The sequence below is a fragment of the Cloeon dipterum genome, chromosome 3 (assembly GCF_949628265.1).
Source record: "Cloeon dipterum chromosome 3, ieCloDipt1.1, whole genome shotgun sequence".
NCBI classification, from domain to species: Eukaryota; Metazoa; Arthropoda; class Insecta; order Ephemeroptera; family Baetidae; genus Cloeon; species Cloeon dipterum.
This window is the reverse complement of record NC_088788.1, coordinates 32822306-32844759: the sequence shown is the minus strand read 5'-3', so window position 1 is coordinate 32844759 and position 22454 is coordinate 32822306. Positions and strand designations below refer to the sequence as shown.

At 39.3% G+C, this 22454-nt stretch overlaps 2 protein-coding genes across 2 annotated transcripts; one reads left to right on the top strand and one right to left on the bottom strand.

The window, feature by feature from the left end:
- Window positions 1-225: 225 nt before the first annotated feature.
- LOC135938867 (glycosyltransferase 25 family member) lies at window positions 226-22351 on the bottom strand. The gene is made up of 10 exons (XM_065482872.1): window positions 21874-22351; window positions 21578-21809; window positions 21133-21475; window positions 20963-21082; window positions 20245-20434; window positions 5048-5122; window positions 4557-4614; window positions 4021-4148; window positions 3750-3953; window positions 226-1984 (listed from the first exon to the last, which is right to left on the bottom strand). Exons 1-10 carry the CDS (start codon window positions 22116-22118, stop codon window positions 1819-1821), a joined length of 1761 nt encoding a protein of 586 aa, XP_065338944.1. The 5' UTR covers window positions 22119-22351; the 3' UTR covers window positions 226-1818.
- On the top strand, window positions 8579-17020 carry LOC135938868 (melanocortin receptor 5-like). The gene is made up of 3 exons (XM_065482873.1): window positions 8579-9025; window positions 12800-13514; window positions 14876-17020. The coding sequence occupies exons 2-3, from the start codon at window positions 12810-12812 to the stop codon at window positions 15395-15397; spliced, it is 1227 nt and encodes a 408-aa protein (XP_065338945.1). The 5' UTR covers window positions 8579-9025; window positions 12800-12809; the 3' UTR covers window positions 15398-17020.
- Window positions 22352-22454: the final 103 nt, after the last annotated feature.

Genomic DNA, 22454 nt, shown 5'->3' with positions numbered 1-22454 from the left:
ATGAATTACTTGAAAAAGTCTAAAATGACAAATGTTCTTAATTTTTAAAAAGCTCTACTTTAACAATATTATGCGCTAAACCTTTATTGATATTACCTAATGAGATTGTAATATCATATATATACCCATCAATTCGTCAGTGTAATAAACAACAACTCTTGTCACTTTTTAGCTCGAGAAGAAATGGCTCGTTTTCATGGTTCACGATAAAAAATAAGTACTTCATGCAGTAATAAAGCTTTATTAGTTCTTAATCAACATCAGTGGAAGTGTACATTTCGATTTTTGATTAAGAAGAGAGCTGAGATAAAAGTCATTCTAGGAGAACGATGATGGCACATGAATTAACGGCGGCAGGAATGTGAAAATAAATTTTTGCGCCGAGTTAAGCTAATGGCTCATTCAGTTTCTCGCACAGCTAAAGGCTAATGGCTCTCATTAATCCGCGAGAACGGCCGCCAGTGCGATCAAATTTTATGGCACGAAAAGACCTTGGAAGACCTTGGTACGACTGTCTGCGTCTGCGATTATTGTACATCATAAATAAATGCATATTTTAGTGAGAGTTGCTCTTCTTTGCGAAAAGTTTCTCTCAACACTTTGACTAGGATCTTACTTTAGTTTATTCAGTAAGAATTTTAATTCTTGTTTGATGCTGCTTTTGGAATTCCTGTTTAATTTGACTTGCTGATCATCCCGACCCCAAAATCGAATATTGCCGGTGTCCTGGTTGGAAAGATTCGTCTATGGGTCACACATTTGTATGCGAGGTGACCGCAGGCGAGGGATGAACAACAAATTGCTCAGAGACTTGCGGCTTGCATAACTTGCGCCTTTGATTGGGGACTGTGAGCCGTTGCTCACAGAATGGAATTAATTTTAGGGATTAACCCTCCATGAATGCTAAGTCAAAGAGAGAAAAAGAAAAGAGACCTCGCCACGGGATTTTAAATAATTATAAGGGTTATGATTTTATCATTTATAAACATTAATATGATTAAATTGGAGTATTTTCTAATCTATGTCCAACTTTGACGATTAAAATCAAAGCCACTACAGCGAATCAAAATTTCAATTCGAGCTTAGTGTTAAAAAAATGAACTGTAAATTAGGAAAAACATTCGTCATGGACTGCTGATTTCGATATACCGACCAGATTTATGAATGAAAAACCGCTCATAATATCGGTTGCCAAAATGAGAGAAAACGTCAGTTTTCAGGGTCTGGAAGAGCTGTCGAATGGAGTTGTAAAATAGACAATCCCTCTTTACGGCAGGTCAATAATCAAAGGGGAGTCATAAATCAGTCAATAAAAGCGAGCGAGCCAGTATTAAACACGCAAACACGAGTCGGCGCAAGAGTACATCGGGATGAATGCGTCATTCAGATCAAACAGCTGTGGGATCGGCGCTGTAATTGACGCGGCGCCGACTTAAATGACACCAGCGACTAAGCGCTGTTAATTGGCAACGAGCGGCGATAATGCATAGCTCGAGTGGCAACAAAATGGGAAAAAGGCGAAAAAGTGGCGTAACTTCAATTTCCTTGACGAATAATTACAAGTAACAATAAAAGACATGTATAAAATAATCAATACGGTTGACTGAACATAAATGACTATAAGAAATGCGAAATCGAACAAGTTCAACTAAAAACTATTTTTTACGCTTTCTGCATTCCAATACGATAAACTGCGGCACTTTCAGCCAAATAAAATAAGCTGATTGCATATTTTGAAATAAACGGAATAAAATTATCCTGTCAGATTAGAGAAGTTACACCAGCCGAGCAACGCGATATTTCCGTCACATTTGTTGCTCACAAATCGTCACGGGGCGATTGCGGGGCCGTCGGGATGCGAGACGAGTCCTCGGTGTCGCTGATGTAGCCCGGCTCGCCGGTGTAGTGCGTGGGGTATAATAGCAGGGGCTGCGCAGACAACGCAACCAAGTCACGCGGCTCGAAGTGCTCCTTCCATTTAAATCTGTAACCCAAAAGGCCTCTTCAATTATTCGAAAATAGAAACGAGGTAAACTAAATTTTGCATACGGCTTTGGGCGGCTTCTTGTTTATCAAATTGATTCAATATCCAGGACAGAGCATTTAAGGCCAACATAAATAACGAAAATAGAGAGAAAAAATGCTGCTCTCTCCTGCTTTTGGCTTTAAGCACAGGAAGACGAATCTCCAGGCACAAAACATCAAGAATTTGCTTTGTGACAAAATGATCAAAGGAGCTACTCAATTGGAAAGTGGATATTTTCTAAGCATTCTTGACTTTTGTCGGTTTTTTATACGAAAAAAAGATTAAACGGTCTCGTCCTGTAATACTGACTCGGCATTTGGCATTATTTTGTGCCCAAAATTGTTAGAACAATAATTAATTGACACATTTTGAACGTTTCAAACACCAAATTGATACAGATGAGTAGAATTAACTCATAATTTTTCGGTTTTATGAATGAATTCTATTCGGACTTATGCAAAATCGTAGAAAAATGGTCAAAGTGGGCTCAACCATTCCACATCCGAATTTGGGTTATTGGTCTTCTACAAACACCACTTTCAGCCTTATGATTTTGGTTCTCTGAACACAATCCCAAATTTGAGGTCAAGTGAGAAAGTATAATTGTAGAAAACATTTACGGTATTTGGTTCACAAATCCTGACAAAATCTGCCCTCAGAAGTGATTCCTATTTTGAGTCAAATGCCACGTCACAGTTCCTGTTTCTCAATAAGTACGATCTGTCTGAATAATAATCTAAATATCCGTGAGGTTTAATTCATTCAAATGAGATTTTTTAAAACCTCCTTACAAAAATACACGTTTTGTGTTTAATTTATTATTGATTTAAACAAATAGGAATGAGCAGAGTTGGCTCGCCCGCCAATCAGAATAAACCAATCTCTAATACCCACATATTTCATCCCTCTTCAAAGGCGAGATTTCACATTGAGAAAATGTTAGCCTTCCACTTCCATTGCGTATTGTTTGAGGGTTGCGTTACGGGCAGAGCCCTACTCCAATCTTGGATGAGAAAGTCAAACGTGTCTAACTAGTCAAACACGAACGGCCATAATGAACAAGATGCGAGGGTACATCAAGGAGATTAATCGGCCAAAAAGCAAGCTCTCACCGTACGTACTGTTGCCAGTGACACAAATCGGTCCAGGCGCTATTTTCCACACCGACTATGAATCATCGCGGGCTGCCCTCATTACAGCCCTCATCCCAAAATTGATGAGGAAGTGCAGCAGATTCAGGTTGCAAAAGGCCAAACTGTAATGAGATTTACTGCCAAGCTCGAGAGAGCGGCACTTTACGTTACGTGGCTTCGCGATTGATGAAATCTCCAGCAACGTTTCGTCCAATGAAAGGCTAAACTATGTTAGAGAACGGCTCTACAAAGCACAAAGACATAATATGAGGAAAGTCGGTTCAGTTTCAAAGCAGCAACGGTAGCTTTTGAGGAAACTCTATGCTACATCCAAATTGTTGTGATATTATCTGACGGTAAATTTACTCACGAAATTATGACGCTGTGTACAACCGCAAGTCAAATTAAAAATGGGGGGAAAATTGAGAAAAATGGGGGAAAAATTGAGAAAAATGGGGGAAAATTATGCATATATTAAGATTATGAAATAAAATCAATGATTTTCTTACTAATTTAAATGGAGTCAAAGCTAAGGGTTTCCAAACAACATGAAACATCTTTCACAAATCATCTTCTCATTTAGTACTCACTCAGGATGCCTGTCGAACATGATCGGCAGATATTCGTCAACGGGCAGCAACTTTGATAAAGGCTGCGCCGCGAGCAGTTTGCGGGCGCCGCTCTGGCTGAGCAAATAGCCGAGGGTCCAGTAAGAGTAGCCAACCCAGACCAAATTCTTTGAGGTCTGCACCGGTGGTTCATCCTCACTCTGCAGCTTTTTGCGGCCGACGTATCTGCCAAAATAAAAAAGATTCATTGCTCATTATCGAGAAAATGCAGCAACATATGGACAAAACTCACACAAGGTCCCAAGAGAAGTCTAGGCTGCTTAGCTCTGCCATCAAGTGAGTCAGTTTGGAGCGGAAGAAGTTCTCAAATCTGATGTCGTCCTCAAGCACTAACACTTGTCCCAAATTGTCTTCTACAACCTAACAAAATAACAGGGAGTTGTTGATATAACAGAGAGGCAATATTTAAACAAATTAGAATGCCGATAGTAAATTCAAAACGAAAACAAAAAATGCCAGGGGTAGCATTTAAATCCTAGATGATAAATAAAATTTGACTGCCTTTGCCTTGAAACTGATTTAATCCGAGCGTAAAATTAATGTTCAAGTTTGTGGGGGCTAAAATGTATCTCAAGCCTTAGTGAGTTTTAGAAGTAATATACAGCTGAAAATCAAATTCAACATTTAGTAAAGCCCTATATTATGAAAGGTGCGTCACAAACGTCCAATATTAAATGTAAACAAATTGCCTAAATTAGTTTGTAGTGCTCCAAAACGAAAATAGCACAAACAACAACTTAGTGTGTGAATAAAATTGAGGTGACGTACCTTTTGCCATACTTTATAGTGACTCAAGAAGCAGCCTATCTCTCCCATCGTTAGAGGCCTGAAAGACATTGTTTGAGGAGTTTAATGGAATTCAACTGGTATACGAGGGGTTGAGCCATTTTGCAGGAATTCGCTTCAAGGGTTCCTTTATGTGTGCATTTATTGGAAAACTTGAGTACAAAACGATCCTCAAGCGACCACAAAACTTAAATAGCAACAATTTGTTCAATAGAAGTTGAAAATATACATGAAACACAAAACAAATTGCGAGGAAATCATATTTATACTAGATGTAAATGTTTTTACTAATTCATGTTATTGAAACAGCGAATTTCCCAATTTTACTTCTACTGTCAGCAACAGCAAACGATGGGTACCAAACAGTAAGATAAATATTATTCTGTTCTGCAAGCTAGTTTGCAGAATAAGCTCGCAATCAATCGTAACTGCGGGCTGTTATTCCCGTAAATCATGCGTTAACAAACACTCACCGTTTGTGGTAGGGGTCCTCATAATTAGGCAACATGCGGATTCCCATGGACTCGAGCAGCGACTCGTTAAGTTGGCTGAAATCAAATGTACAATGTTGATCAAAAAAAAATTCTCATGGAAAAAGAAGAAGTAAAATATTGTCTTTCTTTGATGTTTTTTCCCAAAATTCCTGAATCATAGTATATTAAATTTAAATTCACTTTAGTAATAAATGTATTAGAATGTATTATAATACATTTATTAGATTATTTGTGCGTCATATTCATCAAAAATTGTTTTTTGGAATGGTCGTAAATATAGTGGAATAAAAGGGGGGGGATGCTTTACTTTGTGTTTTGTCCTTTTTGATTAGCCTCAATAACAACGATTCCGAGATACAGTAATTAAATCGTAATGTAACTATATTGACTGCGAAATGCTTTACAGGGACGAATTGAGTTAATATATCAAATTTATTCTGAAGCAGCAGTGAAAGCTGTCACGCCAAAAGGAAATGTTCAGGTCGTAATAAGCTCAAGTTAGGGCTTTGCTCCTCTATGTGTAGGCAACTGGGTGGGCAGGTAAGCCACGCGGGCTGTAAACTCCACGTGCAGGCAGAGCAGACAATCGCAGATGTTTTTGTTCAATAACTTTAAATTTGGGATTCGCGACCGTCTTATTCTGTCCAGCCATGCATGAATAGAACGGTTCGAATTTTCTGTCCATTTCTGGAACATGACAAAGGAAAAGAGGAGAAAGGAGAAGGAAATGAAGGTATTCATGTATACTCGCAGTACAATGAAAAATACCAAAAATACAAAGGAAAATTATACAGACCATCTTGGATCATTTCTTTAAAAAAAAACTTAATCAAAGACTCATCAAACCGTAGCACCGAGAAGGTGCAAACTTCAATTTCGTGTTTAAATTAACGGAGAACTCCCGTTCCGATCTGGTTTTCCTGCTGCAATCCGAGCGTAAATTTTAAGAGGTTTTTGCCAAAAGCGGATTTGTTCCACCTGCAGCCTTAATTTGGGTGACATTACAAAAAGATAGTGAAAACAAACGCTGGCCGTTTTTGTTTTTGTTGAGATTAAGCGGAATAAATTAGAGAGATCTGTCTGTGCAGCATTGGTTTAAATAAGCGAAAACGGAGAACACAACACTAATTAGCTAATTAAAGCTCTTCTTTGAGAGCTCAAAAGTGGAGCAAACCAAATCCTTCCAAAAATAATTTCAAAATCGAATATATTCCAACTCGGTAAATTCGTTAACTTGCAGAGATGGAGCTTAAAAGAGAGGCAAGGGATTTAACTGAGAGCGTTGCTGTTACAGCCGCTGAGAACACGTAAATCAATATTAATCTATGCTGTGTGTTTTTAAAAACCTCAAATGAGCAAACACTGACGCTTTTCAATTCCCTTTTTTAATCCATTAAGACCACTCAACCGTCACAAATATCGGAATTGCTGTTAAATACTCCGAAAAATAAAATGATTTATGTTGAATGCCGGACTATTCAAAGTTTTCAGGGGATATTTGAGAATAGCCATCAACGTTCACATTTTAAGTTTTGAGCTCCCCTGTTTTTTATCCCGTACAAAATAGCAGTGAAAATGGCAGACAAGAAAGAGGAGGCGTTTAAAATAAATCATTAACAAGCGACATGTCCTTAAATGAAGCCATCCAGAAAAGCATTGAGGTAGAAGTAACTGGTTGAAGGGGTGTGTTCATTCATCTCATTGTTTGGTGGTGTATCACATTCCTTCCAATTTTATCATGACGCGCGATGCTCAGTAAGTCAGGCGTTATATTCACCTTAGATTACATCTGTTGCTGCATGAATTCGGTGGAATTCCTCGTCCGTAAGGGTAGCTCACCGCGGATGCGTAAGTTTCGAGGGCTAATTGAATTGCCTGCTGAGCTCAACAGCGCGAAAATACACTCAGAAATTATCACGCTCTCCATAATACAGGAATAAAACAACGCCTCCAGTTCAAAGGCAAGAATGACCTTTTTCCCGCACGCGAAGCTGAATTATATTATATTTATTATATATTTCGCCGAGTGCAATATTTGTTCATTGCTTTTTTAGGTATTGAGATGACTTCAAATTAATAAAATTGCAAAATTAAAAGTTTTTCAATAATTGAATGTGACTGAAAACATCTGATTACGTCATTCTAGAGCGAATGCAAAATTAAAAATCGGGGAAAACACAGCAAACCGAATATTTAAGAAAACCAACCAAAATCACAAGAAAGGTGAAAATACGACAGTGTTCCTTTAGCTCTATCCTTGGGTGTCCTGTGTAAGTGGGCTAAAAGAGTCGGGTTGCGCAAATTTGGGAATAGCCATGTTTTCGATGTCAAACGCAAACACGTTCAAACAGAATTTGGAGCCTCTAATTCCACTTTTTTTCCTTGCGGGAGCAGCCTTTATACAATTCCCAATCGCGCGTTAAATAATTTAGCTCGATTTGCTGCCTGATAAGCTGGAAACGCCCATTTAATCGTGCTTTAGTGGGCGGTTGGGAGCAACATGCAAAGGGATTAAGCCCACTAATTAGTCCGCGTTTAGAAAAAATGTGCTGAAACTAAATAAATTCGTCAGGAAGCAAGGCACCATTTCAAAAATATATTTATTTTTTTGTTTTTGCTCTTTTTATCCCTGTTCTCTCGGACCGGGAAGGGCGCGCACTGCACTGGCACGAATGCTGAAACCCAGGTCCCAATAACACCGCGAACGGATAACATGGGCGCACCAGGCCGCACAGGGACCCAGCCATCTGAAGGGCCACTTGCCTCCGCACCGAGGACTGCATTGAAACGCTAGACATTCGTCCCGTGAAGCCAAATCACGCATGTTGGAAAGGTGCAAACCAGCAAGTAGCGAGTCGGCGACGGTGCGCCTCCCAACCCGTTGAGCAATTTGAGCATTTCGAGTCACTAAACTAACCACTTTTTGCCATGTCTGACGTTGGGTAGCCAGTATTAGATCTCCGACCTACTCAAATACCTCCCATTGCTTTGACACTCCTGAGAATGCCTTAAAAATGCGAGCCAACGGGCTGGTTTTATGGAAATATAAATGCTATACGATTTCTACGCTTTGGTGGAAACTCTGGAAAGTCTAAAAATGTATGCAGAATCCAACGTAAAACTTGTCTTTACTAAAAACTACGTGTTCAACGTGTTCAAAATATCACATTGCAACTTCATTTTGCTGTATAAAACGCTTGAAGTTAGCGCGTATCAGTTTTGTTTGAATTATAACAGAACAAGCAGCAAAAAAAATAATAAAACCCTCCAAACCTTATTCTGATCTATTTTTACTTTTTTACATCCACACGTAAATTATGTTTACACAGAACAAAAGAAACATTTTTATTTAAAATTTTGTGTATTCTTGATAATTTGCATGCTCTTTGAAGTCACATTGATTTAGAAAAAGTGAAACGAAGCAGAAATGAGCATGAAAAACAATATTGAAAGATGAACGTGCACTGTAAAGAAATTTTTGCTCAAAGGACGGATTCATTGAAGTATAGTGAAACATTTCCAGTTGAGTTTTCCTCGTTTGTCAGTTGTCCCAGGAGCAGCAGTTATAAACGGCGCGAAAGCGGGGACGAGGAGGGACGGCGAGTGTCACTCGCAGATATGGAGAGAAACAAATAATTGTGTTTATTTAGTTTTCAGCTTTGAAGTCGGACGCGGCGACACATCCGGACTTCGGGTGAACAGCCCCACAAGGCAGTAAATAGACGATTGTCGGCTGACAAGAGGCACACTAATTTTTTTCGCCGATCCCGAGTTTCGCGTCGTGCCGAGTGGACCAATTTGCTCGGCAGAAGAATGAAGGGTGCCGCATTGGAAGCGCGTGCGCGCCGCCTCTCAGGCCGAATTCACCCTCGCGAGCTCTCAGTCGACCCACTGCTCTTTGTGCCCACGGGGAAAATTCCGCACAGCTAAAGGATACAGATCTGACTCCCCAAGCAGGTGAGTGAGTACTTCAAGATCAAAGAATTTGTTGGCTGTGATCCTCGATCCGAAACAACACGCCGGGGTGTTTTCCATTAAACCTTTTTGGTTTACAATATCAGCTAAGTGGAATCAAGTTGTAAAATGTAAGAAATTATTAGCATAACAATATGGTAATCAGAGGGAAAAAGTTTTAATTCAGGAAACAAAATAGCGAATTTAGAGATACTTTTTCTATATACCGACGCAATTTAGCCCCATTGAATGTTGCGTGGTGTTTAATGATTTTTTCCTCCAAACTTCTCGAAAGAATTTCTCATATTCAGTTTATTTGGAAGTAGAAAGATAATAATACTAATCTCGGAAATGAAACGGTATGATTTGATTTGCCACATTTCATGACCCTTTTAATATACTTCCCATGCATATTAAGTGGGACGAATTAAGTTATATTTTCGCAAAATTGATTCTTTTTAAAAATTTCAATCAAGATTAAAAAAAAAACGAAGAGATCGAATTTTAGTTTTCGGTCAAAAGAGCTTTTTTGCTGGCTAGGCGAAGTCGATTTGGAGTGTTTAAGTTTGTTTGGAGAGCGCTGCTCATTTTATCTCTTTTCTTTTCACAAATAAGAGGCCAAAAAGACGAGATGAAACTTTGTTTAAACTGAGAGATGCAAATAAACTCTCGGCATTCCGGAGAATTATAAACCGAGCGTCGAAATGTTGCTTCTTTGCCCGACCTGTAGCGTGCGGGATATTCGACATTTTCGCGAGGAGAGAGTTCCGCTAATGGGACCATTCAGCTCTATTTTCGGTAATGGAAAGCGCGTCATCCGGTCAAAGCGGGAAAAAATTTTCTAACTGATGGCAGAACCTACCAAACACTAATCGGAAACTACAATTCTATTTGCAGTCAAAACAATCTGGCGGCAAGGAACTCATTAGTATCCGATTAAAATTGTAGTATGCCAAACAGTAGGATGAACATGTCAATTCAGACCTGGGTCCCAATAACACCGCGAACGGATAACGTGGGCGCACCAGCTAGGCCGCACAGGGACCCTCCGCACAGAGTACTTTATTGGAACGACAGACATTCATCCCGTGATGCCTAATCACGCATGCTGGAAAGGTGCAAACCAACAAGTAGCGAGTTGGCCTAGAGCTTTAATATAGTCGGCAGGGAGACTTTCCAGGCGGTCACCCATCCATCTACTGACTACACGCATGTTGCTTAACTTCGGTGATCTAACTGGAACAGGTGTATCCAACATTATTAGTGGTGATGCAGATTATATCTTTCACTCTTGCCGCGACAGCGCTATTTTCCACTGATCGAGCGAACATAAAAAAGAGTTGCTTTTTTATTTTTTCATATAATCAGTAGAAAACACTTGTAAGCTCCTTATAACGTTGAATATCGATCCTGATGCAAAATTCAATCTGGACTACCTAGGATCTGCTCTTTCGCATTGGAAATTATTTCAATTTGCCGGTTCAGAGCTCAAGGAAATAATGCGCTAAACCTTGGCAAAAAGTTGAGGGTTGAAATGAGCTCAATCAATTCGGTGGAATACATCCGGCCGATCTGTCATCGTTTGATATGATATTACAAGCGCTAGCGGCGCAGTAAAACGCATTAATCGCTTGCCATAAATCTCGAAACTTGACAGCTGGCAAAATAAACGCCCCGAATTTTCACGTCTGATCGGTGTGAGGGTAAAACGGTCTGCATTTTAACTGTGAAAGTTTTACGCTAAACACCCATCTAATGTTAAAGGTTTCCCGCATGTTTTTTTAATTATCTAAAAAAATTAAACGTTTAAAAACGCACTAATATTAAAATTCCATTCCGGAATGTAGATCGTAATCAGATAGAATAGCCAGGAACGTGTTTATTTTAGTTTGAGAAATGAACGCATGTCGAAAATATGTGTCTGATTTAATTTTTAATACTTTGAATACTTTTTACATCCCCTTGAGCTAGCAACATACTAATACGTAAATGACAAAGGGGCAAAGAGCAACATATAATATAATTTTGAAGTTTCCCAAAGGATTTCGTCTATAGTTAGTTGAAGTTAATGCTCTCGGGACGACATTCAATAAATTTTTCAAAAGCGCCAGTAGGCGGGGTCATGAAACAGAATTCAAGGAACCCATTATAAACGCAAAAATGGCATATATACTGTGTTTTATAAGAAAAAAAATACTATAGACAAATTGGATGAATACTGTCACATGGAGTTGCTGTCAGTCTTTTAAGTCTTTAGTCTCTCGCCAATCAGGAGGCAGAAAATTCGAAAATTATTATGTAGCATTAAAGGATGTCTGCTCCCTTTGAGTGATGCCAAATTGCCGTTGGTGCGAGGGGGGATTATTCATCGCTGCTCCGCACGCTATTCTCATTTGCAAGCTTAACTTGCGTGTAATTAGTTTAATGAAGACATTTAACTACTCTGCCAAAGAGAAGGTGTTACTGAATTTCCAGAAAGATCTGATTATCGGATGATCAATTGCTCACTGACAGTGCGAGAGAATCAGTCTGTGCTACTGATTAGAGGAAAATGGGACTATATGAGACTAAGATTTTGGTATTTTTGGTATTAAGTTATTGTCAATCACCCATCATCTAAATTTCTCCAATAGTGTGATTTTAGTGACATCATGTTTAAAAGTTTTGAACTGTTATGGTGAAATAAACAGAATTGAGAATTATCGAAACAAAACATTTTCCTTTAGATAAATATGAACCTTGAAGGCGCCGCCTACACAGCTGACAAAAGATCCTCTAAAACAAGTTTACTCTGCGGCACAGCATTTCAAGAGTGAATCGATAACAAACCTAATGGAATTGTTCGATACAGTGGAAAAGTGCATCTTGCTACAAGGGGGCTCTTTTTCGAATTCGCTTGACTGAGCAAACAGTTCCGAGCGCAATGAAACGATGTGCCGGCGAAAAATAATGCAGCGAGCGTGCCAGTAAATCTGATAAGAATTATGTAACAACAACAGGTCGCCGCCCACGCCAGAGGGCTCTTAATGAATAAAACCAAAAGGGAAGGTCTGTGTTTTATCACAACATGTGCCCCGCTATCACGAGCGCTTCTTCTCGTTTGAGAGACAAGTTGAAGCACTTTCCAGTGTGTGCGTTCCGCCACCGCCACGAGCGACCGATTTTTGCACATGATATATATAGTAAGTTTACTAGGTACTTTTAAACACGATAAATTTACACATTTGGGGGGCGCCATTAAGAGACTGAATAATCAAGATGTTGTTTCAGCTTACATATTCGCCGTATATGCTAAAAATAATAATTATAGATTGGTTGATATTTAAGTTAAAATTTGATTTACAACTTAACATGGACTACCGCTTAAGATAATGTTAACTTTTCTAGGACATCAACAAATTGCAGAGTAATAAATCTCTTATTTGATTATTATTAGAACCTTGAAATTGGAATCACTTTAAATATTGATATAGTTTTCAGTGAATATTTTATTCCAGTCAGAAAATAGTCAAATCTGTAATTTTTCTGCATTTCTAAAACAGGAATTAAGCATTCCTCTTCATCCAATGCGTGCTGGTACATCGCATATTTCGCTTATTTTTAAGACACAAAAGCATTTCCCCAAGGCTATACCTGATTATTTTTCAGACGAAAAGATAGACCATATAGGATGTGAACAGTCTTTTGGAGACTTTCTATTTATCTCGAGCTGCGATTGACAGGAAGCCGCGATTGTATCAACAATCTGAGCTAATAACGAAACCCGATCTGCCGCAGGATACCAAGAATGGCGGAGGAGGCGAATGCGAGCGTCGACCCTCTGACCGTGAACACCACATGGCCCGACGATCCGCACAGCTCAAAATCAGAGGCGACCATCCCAGAGGCGTTCATCCGAACGTTCTACCTGTACACCATCCCGCCGATGCTGTTTCTCTGCCTGGTCACTTTCATCGTCAACTCGGTGATTGTGGCGTCGTCGCGGTGGATCCGGCGGCCGCTGTCACCCACCATCTCCATCTCGATTAGCTTGGCGATGGCTGACGCGTACGCGTCGCTCGTGGTCGCCGTCGGGCTGGTCATCAACAGCCTGTTGCCGGTCGGCTTTCGGGTGTCGCTGGGCGATAACGTCATCTGCTACGCACTGGCGCTCGAGGCCTTCCGTCTCGGCGGCATCATCTCGTCCATCGCACACCTGACGGCGCTGGCCGTCAACCACTACATCGGCATCCTGCGCCCACTGCACTACGCGTCCACCATGACGCCGCGCACCACCTCGGTGGTGATCTTGCTGCTCTGGGTGCTGCCGATCGCTTTCTTCTTCATCTACTTCAGCTCGATGCCAGACATGGGCTTCCGCTCTCCGCACTGCGCCTACACCTTCATCCTCTACAAGAAGTTTCGATACGTCGTCTTCTCCATGTTCTTCACGCCGCTGCTCATAATGGGTGCCATCTACTGCCACATTTTTATCATCGTCAGACGACACCAGGCAAGTAGGAACGAAACATTTTTTTTTAAAGTCGGGCATTCATGAGCTATTCCGACGAAATTCATTTAAAATAAAATTATTGGTTGTTTGTTTGGATCATGTTAATTAGGAGTTACAACCGCATGGCGACACTTGTGTGTTGAACGATTTTTGTTTGCAAACTTACTTACGAGAAAAATCGATTTTGCATGAAACAAAGAGACCGCGGCTATTATAAATGACAGAATACGACAGAGACTTAACAAACTATATCTGGTTGAAACAGAGAAATAACAAAATCTAGAATATTTTATTTTATGAAATATTTATTTTATAATTATTGTGTAAAATAAAAAATGGTCAACAATGAAGTCCAATACCCTCAAGTCGATACCATGTATACTGTCTATTCTTTCCTTGGGGGCCAATTTACGGATTGATTCATTATCATGATTGCTGGCCTGTTTGTTAGATTTACAATCCTGTTCCATGAATGCTAATTCGGTTAATACGACTAATTCAACATTTGGTTTGGACGGGAAACAGGATTGACCTTTCGTTGATGAAGCATCAATAATGACGACCGCTTTGTACATCAAATGAACATTTGTCAACAAAAAGACTCATTTCCACTTGCAAATTGGAACTTAATTATTAATAGAATATGCTGTTTTAAAATAATATTTCTTTATCACTCGAGTCTCCACAGTTACCGCTCAAACTTGAGCTAGAGCCTGTGCATATTTGCAATTGAATTGAGAAATGAATTTTAATGAGAATCTCGACACTCGAGGTTGGTTGTCCTATATTTATTATAATTAAAAACGGCCTACATGCGTCCTTGTTGTTTTGAAACTTCTTCCTTTAATATTTCATTCCGAAAAGTTTCGGCTTCACAGTAGTGCACAGAATTCTGGTGTTGGCTGATGTTGGACCCAGTTGTGTTTTCCCATGAAATAGAGCTCTACTACGAGGCCGAAATTTGTCAGAATGAAATATTAAAGGAGGAAGTTTTAAATAAAAATGATGAATTCCCTTTAAATTATAATGCTAGCATGAATTTATTGGCTGCGCCACTTGGACAAAAGGGCGTGAAAGGTGAAAAGTGAGAGTGAAAAATTGGCTTCCAGCCCTCCAGTCCATTCATATTTATCAAATTATATACTTTCAGCCGCACGCGTCCGTTTCAAAAAGCTATCGCCTATGGGACTTGTAGTCTGTACAAATTGAAAAAAATCCACCAAAAAGCTTTTGGGCACAAAAATGAAACACATAGCTGCTCCCAATCCCATTTGCGCAAAAGTAGGACGCAAACCAAAAGTCAAAAACTGCTTTCCGATCAATTTCACGATTCTCAAGAGACAATTTTTACTCAATTACAGGCAAGCCGGCGTCGTTTCCAGAACTCGAATCAGCTGGCACGGAGCGTGAAAGCGGTGAAGACAACGGTAATGATCATGGGCACGTACGTGGTAGGCTGGATGCCGGCCGTGCTGGTCTTTTGTCTCGTGTGCGCCGACTGCGTGTACCACTTTGACACGGCCAGCCGCGTCACAATGCTGTACATCTACACCACCATCAACTTCCTATACATTCTGAAGACGCTGGTCGACCCCATCATCTACGCAGCACGCATGCACGAGATCAAGCTTGCGCTGCGCAAGATGCGTCAGAGCGCGTGCGGTGGCGCCGACAGCGACTCGACCAGGCCCAGCAGCGAGCTGTCGCAGCAGCGCGTCTCGACGTACGCGTCGCGCCGCGCGCCCGAACGCATCGCGCTCGCCACAAACGGCAGCTTTGGCAGCACCAAATTGGCGCCGAGCAGCTCCGGCCGCGCCACGACCATTGTGCCGAGCAAGTCGACCTTCAGGTCTACCGACGATAACAATAGTTCCATTGTGTAACTCGCATGCTCTGATGCAGCTTGATTAAGACTTTTGGAATTGAGTGAAAATCGAACTTGAGCCGAAAATGTTCTCACATGTGTTCCAAACGAAACGCAGCCGGAAAAAATCAATGGTAAATTGAAGTTTCATAGCATTTATATTGTTTGAAATGCTCTGACTGAGGTACTGTATCAAGCACGGCAATTTAGAAAATAGTTTACCCTCTGTTATTTCATTTCACGTTCATCAGGTTTCCTTTATCGCTGTATTGTGGTTTTCAATGCTGTTCATCGTTAAACTATTAATAAATTACGATGTCTTGATCTGCTGTTATAAATGTGACGCTTCTATGTTAAGCCAAAATATTAAAAAAATATAGGGATTATTTAAAAAAAAAAAAACGTGTGAAATCGGAGTGGTGTCTAGGACCCTAGTGGGGACCGACGAAGATGTCCTTCTAATATTTGATCTCTTTTAACGTTGATGGCATCCAAAGAGCCAAACGTATTTTGCTAAATAGAAATTAGATGGAAGTTAAACAATTTACTGTGTTTTAGAGCGGCGAAACTGGTTTTACCTAAAACATGTCATTCGTGGAGTGCCAAAATTAATACTCTTGGAGTTGAAATCAGTTGTCACACTAGACATTAAAACTCTTAAAATGGGTATCAGAGACTCTTTTGTTTAGATATATGTAAAAAATGTACCACAAAGAATGTATTTCAGGTACAGCGCTTGGATTATAAATTTTTCTCTGCGCGTGTGCTTACTCTGTGCTGTTTGGTCTTGGCTGCAAAATGTTTTTGGCAGCAAGAGGTTAACTGTGTAAACTCCTACGTGAATAGGACGGGATGAACCTGCTTAGCAAACCGTAAGTATTCGAGTGCTTTCTTCCAAAAACAATTAATTTTTTCTGCCAACCGAAAACATCAGAAAAGAGTCTTACAGATTATCATTTCCTCTGGGACGTGAGCGATTGAGATTTTGATGATTCTTTTGAGCCTCACAAAAAAGACAACAAAGTAATTACCAGTTGGTTAACATTTAGACTGTTTTTGTCATACATTGAAAATATCAAGAAATTAATGGTGAATGTTTTTTGTCTGGATTTTTCTCTACAAACGTTCAACGTATAAATATGTTTGGTTCAATATTCAAACGACTAGAGACAAAGAGGAAACAATTTTTTTGTGCAATTTACGCTCGCCTCAGTAGGGTGTTTGTTTTGGGCAAAATCAGGCGACTTGTTTTTACTGCCGCAAAATCAGTAAAATAAAATTTAATTTGATTCAACTCACAATCAGTTTTTTTTTTCAAACAAGCCATTCATTATAGAGGAAGTAAGTTTTTAACGTCATGACGCATAGATGTTTATCCTCTCTCTCTCAAATCTCGAATAATGGTTGATAGGCTTCATTTTAACCAGTGCCACCAAAACGAAATCAATAATTTTCTCGTCAACGCAGCGTTGTGGAATGAAAAAAAAATAAGATTTTCACCTTATTTCGTTTAAAGGTAATCATCATTTGCGCTGTTAATATGCAGCGTTGACCAAGCTCATTTTTTTTAATTCAGTTGCAAAATGTAAACCTCCCTGTTTTGTCACAACAATAAATCGTTCAAGCGTATCGTCTGATTTTTATTTACCGTCAGAAAATTTCCCTGTTGTAGGTGGGACGCATCTATCACAGTGCGAGCCATTTGTCGCTTCAGACCACCTTGCGACAATCAGTTCTTACCTGACGCACGCACTGGCTAGTTGAGCACGTAAGGGGATAGAGACGTGGAGCCGTTGATTACTTCTCAGTGACGTGGAAGCAATATCAAATACGCCCAGAAAGATTGTTAACGACGCACTGAGCAGCCTAACTTACTCTCATGACTCTGTCTACTGCGAAAGATAGATTTATTTCGAAAAGAAACAACAGTGGTTTGTTTCAATATCAATCGATTGAAAAGGAATTCAGCATTTAAAGAGGAGGTGACGGAAAGTGGAGAAATTTCAACAAACAACTGTTAAAGCTATGAGCCGATTCACGATCAATCCTAACCTGATCCTTTCCCGGTGGCAGTGACAGACAGTGAGTTAATTAAGAAAATGAACCCCATCAGCAGCTTTTTGTGCGCTCTCGAGAAGATTAGAGCAGGGTGTGGTCGCTGCGTTGGAAGACGCACAAACCCTAATTAAATTGCGATCCACCGAAACGAATTCTCCCCTTGTTTGTTAGCGCGACTAGCATCTCTAATGAGGATCAAATTGTTCGTGAAAGCTGCAAGCCATTCCCGGTCGACATACATTACCGGTCTATGCATAAACCAAGCGAATTTTGCAGCGCATTATCAAGCTGTCGAAAAATGTGTCATGCTTTTTATTGCTGACAATTCACGTCAGATTTTTGTTTGTTGACACAAACAAAGCACGGTACATACGTACTAAAACTTTTAGTTTCAAAAGGCCAAACGTTGGATGCCGCGACGAAGCCTGCATTTGAAAACAATTTTCGCAAGCGGCTTTTCTTTCTAAGTTGAAGCCCCTTAATTGTGCGCTCTAAATTCCCGTTCAATTATATATGTTGTCTATGTTGGACTGCTTTTGTTGTGAGAATTTTAAAATGAAACTAAAAGCACCATGTAAAGCAAAATGCGCAATGTGTTGACAAGGCCAAAAAGGTACCACGCAAGACTTCATACCAAATTAAACGCACGCCCTATGCAGGATTCATTTCCCAAGTTTTCACGTCCGCTGTGTCGGTTCAAATCATTCCTATGCCTGCTACATGCAGACGCAAAAGGATTCTGACAATGAGAGTAAAAAATTCTGAACTTGAAGCACTTTTTAATTAAAAAAAGGACTTTTGTCTATCTACAGTAGAGCGCTCGCAGGTTGATATTATGCCGCTTCAGGACCAAAAACCTTTTCAAAATTCTTCGCAGAATATTTACAATAGGAATTTAATATCTCTTGGCGAAAAAATGGACTGCAAAGTTATACCCGAATATACCAGCAAATCGGTTTCCTTTTTCATTTTAACATTTCTTTCCTGTAAAACGCACACTTTTCTCCACTTCATAGCTGTCACTATCATCAAAGTGTCACAACACACCCGTCACTTTCAGTCAAGACATGACAAACTGGTGACGATTCCATCGATCGATCGATGTTTACATATATATGTGAGAATGCGAGATAATGCATAAATATGTATTTCATATTATGTAAGTAAATAGTTTTAAAGAGGATTGATACTGCCAAGGACTGGAAAATGCTTGTTACCAATGCATGAACTCACTGATCCCGTAGGATTCAGTCGAGGCCAAAATTGACTTAAGTAGCACTGTAGATTTATGAGAAAAGTGACAGCAAAGTTAGCAGGCTTTTCAAATGGTGAGGACGGTCTCCTTCCTTGATATCCTATTTTATTTCACAACAAAGAGTTTCCATAAAAGGTTTTATACGCTGCTGGACAGATCTCGACGAAAGTAATTGAAATCTGCCAAGAAAGTGTGGTCATGCGAAGTAAATTTTGGAGAAATTTTGAAAATGTTGAATTTTTTCTGAAGCAAGGTCTTGTTTTTTGATTGAAAAGTGGATTAATACAGGGCAACAATTGAAAATTATTTGAATTGTTTGATGCAATAAGCTGTTGATAAAATTTGTTCTACAATTTGCAATAAACAAAAAAGGACCTTGCTATAGAAAAAAATCAAAATTTTCTCCAATATAGAGTGTTTGATACATTTTCTTGTCATATTTCGATTCCTCTCATCAAGATCTATTCAACAGTGAATGATATTTTTTGGGTAAACTCTTTGTTTTGAAATTAAATCAGGCTGAAAGTAGGGAGACAAGTCTTTGCCATTTCAAAAGCATGCTAACTTTGCTGCCACTTTTCTAAAAACAATTACAGTATACTACTTAGGTCAATTTTGGCTACAACAACTGAGTCCTAATTGTAAGTCCTAAGGGATAAGTATATGCATTGGCAACAAGGATTTTCCAGACTTTTGCAATATCATTCCTATAATCTTCAGTTCATTTTGATTGTTGGATCAAATTCGGGGATATATATTTTGGTATGATTAACAGAGACAATAAAAGAAAATTCCACAATTGACCAACAATCAAATAACTAGGATCCAGATCCATTGACTTATCTTATGTCTATTACCCAAACTTGTGTGTCTTCCTTGATATTTGGAAGGCCCTGCTTGCCAAATATAACGATGATCGCGATTTGTTGAAAATTTTTACCTTTTGAAAATATTGTTGCATACCAAATGTTTAAAAGTGCATAAAACATAATTGAATGTGAGGCTCTCAGGGTAAGAGATAGTGGGATATAATATTTCATATTGAAAACCATCACTTCACTGAATTTCAAATAGCAATTATTATTGAAACAATAGCACTGTAAGATAAAATCAACTAAACTCTTCAAGTAAATTTGAATTTTGTATTTAATTTCCATGGGTTGATATGATTTCTACGCTAGCTGGAACTGTTTTGAATTAAAAAAGAAGCACAACTTCATGTATTTATGATTTTCCAAATTTGTTTACCTGCTTAAATCAAGTCCTTAAATGCGAATGTATTAATTAAGCGCTAGTTGAAAATAAAAAGAAATAATATTGAACGAAACGCTCATGAAGTTAACTTATTTTGCCCTAATGAAGCATACACTTTCCAGATATTGTAAGCGCTAAACAAGAGCAGATAGAGCATAATTGATAAAAGCTGGGAAATCCGAAATAATCCACTCAGGAAAAACAAAAATTTTAAGGTGTTTAAAGGAAAGAATAATTAGATCGATAATGCCAATTTAGATGCAAATTTTGGTGTTACAAAAGGAAAATCGATAACTCACCGACCGTCCACTGCCTCAACGCTGATTGCTTCAATGCCAAGCTGGTTGAAACACTGCATCATTTTCAATCTCCTATCTGGTCGTCGTTTCAGGTTTATCATGAAAATTTTGTCCAGACCCAGAGTGTCTCTTTCAGGCGGCGGGGCAAACGGGGCCATGAGCTCACTTAGCACCAAATCCCCGTGATCCACTAGAAACACACCAATACACCTTCTAAACATTTTTTTATAAAAATTAAAAAAGTCTTTTCATTTTTCAAAGACAGACAGTGTAAATACATAGATCGGAAGAGCATCAATTTTCTAAAGCAAAATAATGAAATAAAAAATATTCCCTCCAGAACCATTATTTGCAGGGACATGGTATTACCAACATAAGGTAAGAAAGGGAGAGGAAGAAAAAACAAACTCTTTTCCTGTGATGTTCAACTCATTTCATCATAAACGCCCTCTTTTGTAACTTTTGCAGCAGCAGGACTCAAAACATTCTACAGGAAAGCAGTTTCTTCTCTACAACCATTTAAGAAGCAAAAAATAAAGAACCCTATGGTTTCCTCGTTGATCTCTGTTTTCAAAGTAGAATAGAACTCGATTTTAATGTGAAATTGACTCTGTTTAATATCAGGTGATGGGTGAATTGCTGATTAATTTATTACTAATTTCAAGTTTGTAATTTACACGGCTTTTCAACATTTCTAAAAACAAAGATCTTGCTTTACCTATGGCTTCCAATCTTATGTTGACTAGTTGCGCCTCATCGAAAATGAGAGACTGGTTTTCTTCCAATGGCAGCGTGAAATAACCATAAAAGGCTTCATTGCAGATGTGAAGAGGAACGCCTAGAACAACAGCAAATCAGAATAATTATTGAATTTTTCAATTCTATTACCAAAGTGTTTGGCAGCAAGGGCAAAAGTAATGATGTCATCCTTAGGGCCCGAATAGTAGGGGACTTTGCTTGCAACAAAAGTGAGGTTCTGAGAGGCTTTGTGCCTCAGGTTGATTAAAACCGCCGTGTGCACCATTGGCACTTCAAAACAGCCTGTTCTCTCAAGTTGCAAAATGGGTTTGTAGTCCTCAGTCCGCTTGTAATAAAACGATTTGGTCATGCCACACCAGAAGTTGGAATAGAGTCCATCTGAGCGTAGCATTGGAGAGGAAACAGTCAAGTCTCGTGCCACCATGTCCTTCAGGGTATCCATGTTTGTCAAAATGACGTCAGCATCTAAAAACTGTATGTAAGGCATCAAAATGTGATATTTTTAAATATTCCTAAGCTGCATTATTATCCAATTCAATTTGAAGGTCAAATTAAAAAAATATATATAATATACCCAAATGAAATCTGCCCAAGCGTGTCTTGCATAGGCCAACGCCTCTTCCTTTAATTTTATCAGGTGGTCAAATCTCAAAGGGGACCATTGCGTTGGACTTGACTCATCAATGAACCTTTTGGGGTTCGAGGAGCGCAGCTCAGTGTTTATGGAGTGGTACAGCCTCTCTACCGAACTTAGCCACAGTCTCAAAATCTTAAGGGTGTTGTCTTCATTGTGATCACTCCTGATCCTGAAATTTTGAAAACAAGGTTTTAATTTTTCAGATCGAATACAAATATCGCATGGTTACAAACCACAAAGACATTCTCTCCTTTGGGTAATTTAGATTCTCCAAGGCGGTGAGGAAGTGCGGTAAAGTGATGGCCTTGTTGCGCACCAGTACAGCGATGACAACTGTCGGGGACAGTTTCTTCGGCTTTGAGCTCAATGTTCCATTGTTTATGTTATCGGTGGGGTTAGTGAACCCGCACTGGCAGAGTAACAGAATGAGGAACAAGACGCGCCATCGGACATCCATTGTGATAATAACACTGCACATTAAGGAAGCCTTTCAGCCTTCTTTCTTTTCTGACATGAGGGTTGATTGTGACGTGGCAGGCGGAAATCTAGACGGAAACCATTATTTGCAATCAAGGTTTCTGATCGCTCACGCAATTGACTTTTAGAAAAGATCTGATAGTATAGCTTTCCTAGGTGCGATTCTCTGCGGCAGTGTTAATTTCACTCACCGGTGGCTTCTACACATAAATAAAGTGACGTCACGCGCACACCTTTGCTTTCGCGCTATCTAATAAAGGCTAGTAACCAAAGGAGCTTAAAAAAATCGCTATGAAGTTGTAAAAAAGGAAAGTATTATATCAAATATCCAATTAAT

Excerpts from the sequence above, each read along its gene's own strand:
- LOC135938868 (XM_065482873.1), top strand. The coding sequence starts at position 12,810 with ATGGCGGAGGAGGCGAATGCGAGCGTCGACCCTCTGACCGTGAACACC. Across the intron at positions 13,515-14,875 it reads TCATCGTCAGACGACACCAG|GCAAGCCGGCGTCGTTTCCA; the intron begins GCAAGTAGGAAC and ends ACTCAATTACAG.
- LOC135938867 (XM_065482872.1), bottom strand. The coding sequence starts at position 22,118 with ATGTGCAGTGTTATTATCACAATGGATGTCCGATGGCGCGTCTTGTTC. Across the intron at positions 21,083-21,132 it reads CCTTGCTGCCAAACACTTTG|GCGTTCCTCTTCACATCTGC; the intron begins GTAATAGAATTG and ends CTGTTGTTCTAG. Across the intron at positions 5,123-20,244 it reads GTTGAGGCAGTGGACGGTCG|CCAACTTAACGAGTCGCTGC; the intron begins GTGAGTTATCGA and ends ATTTGATTTCAG.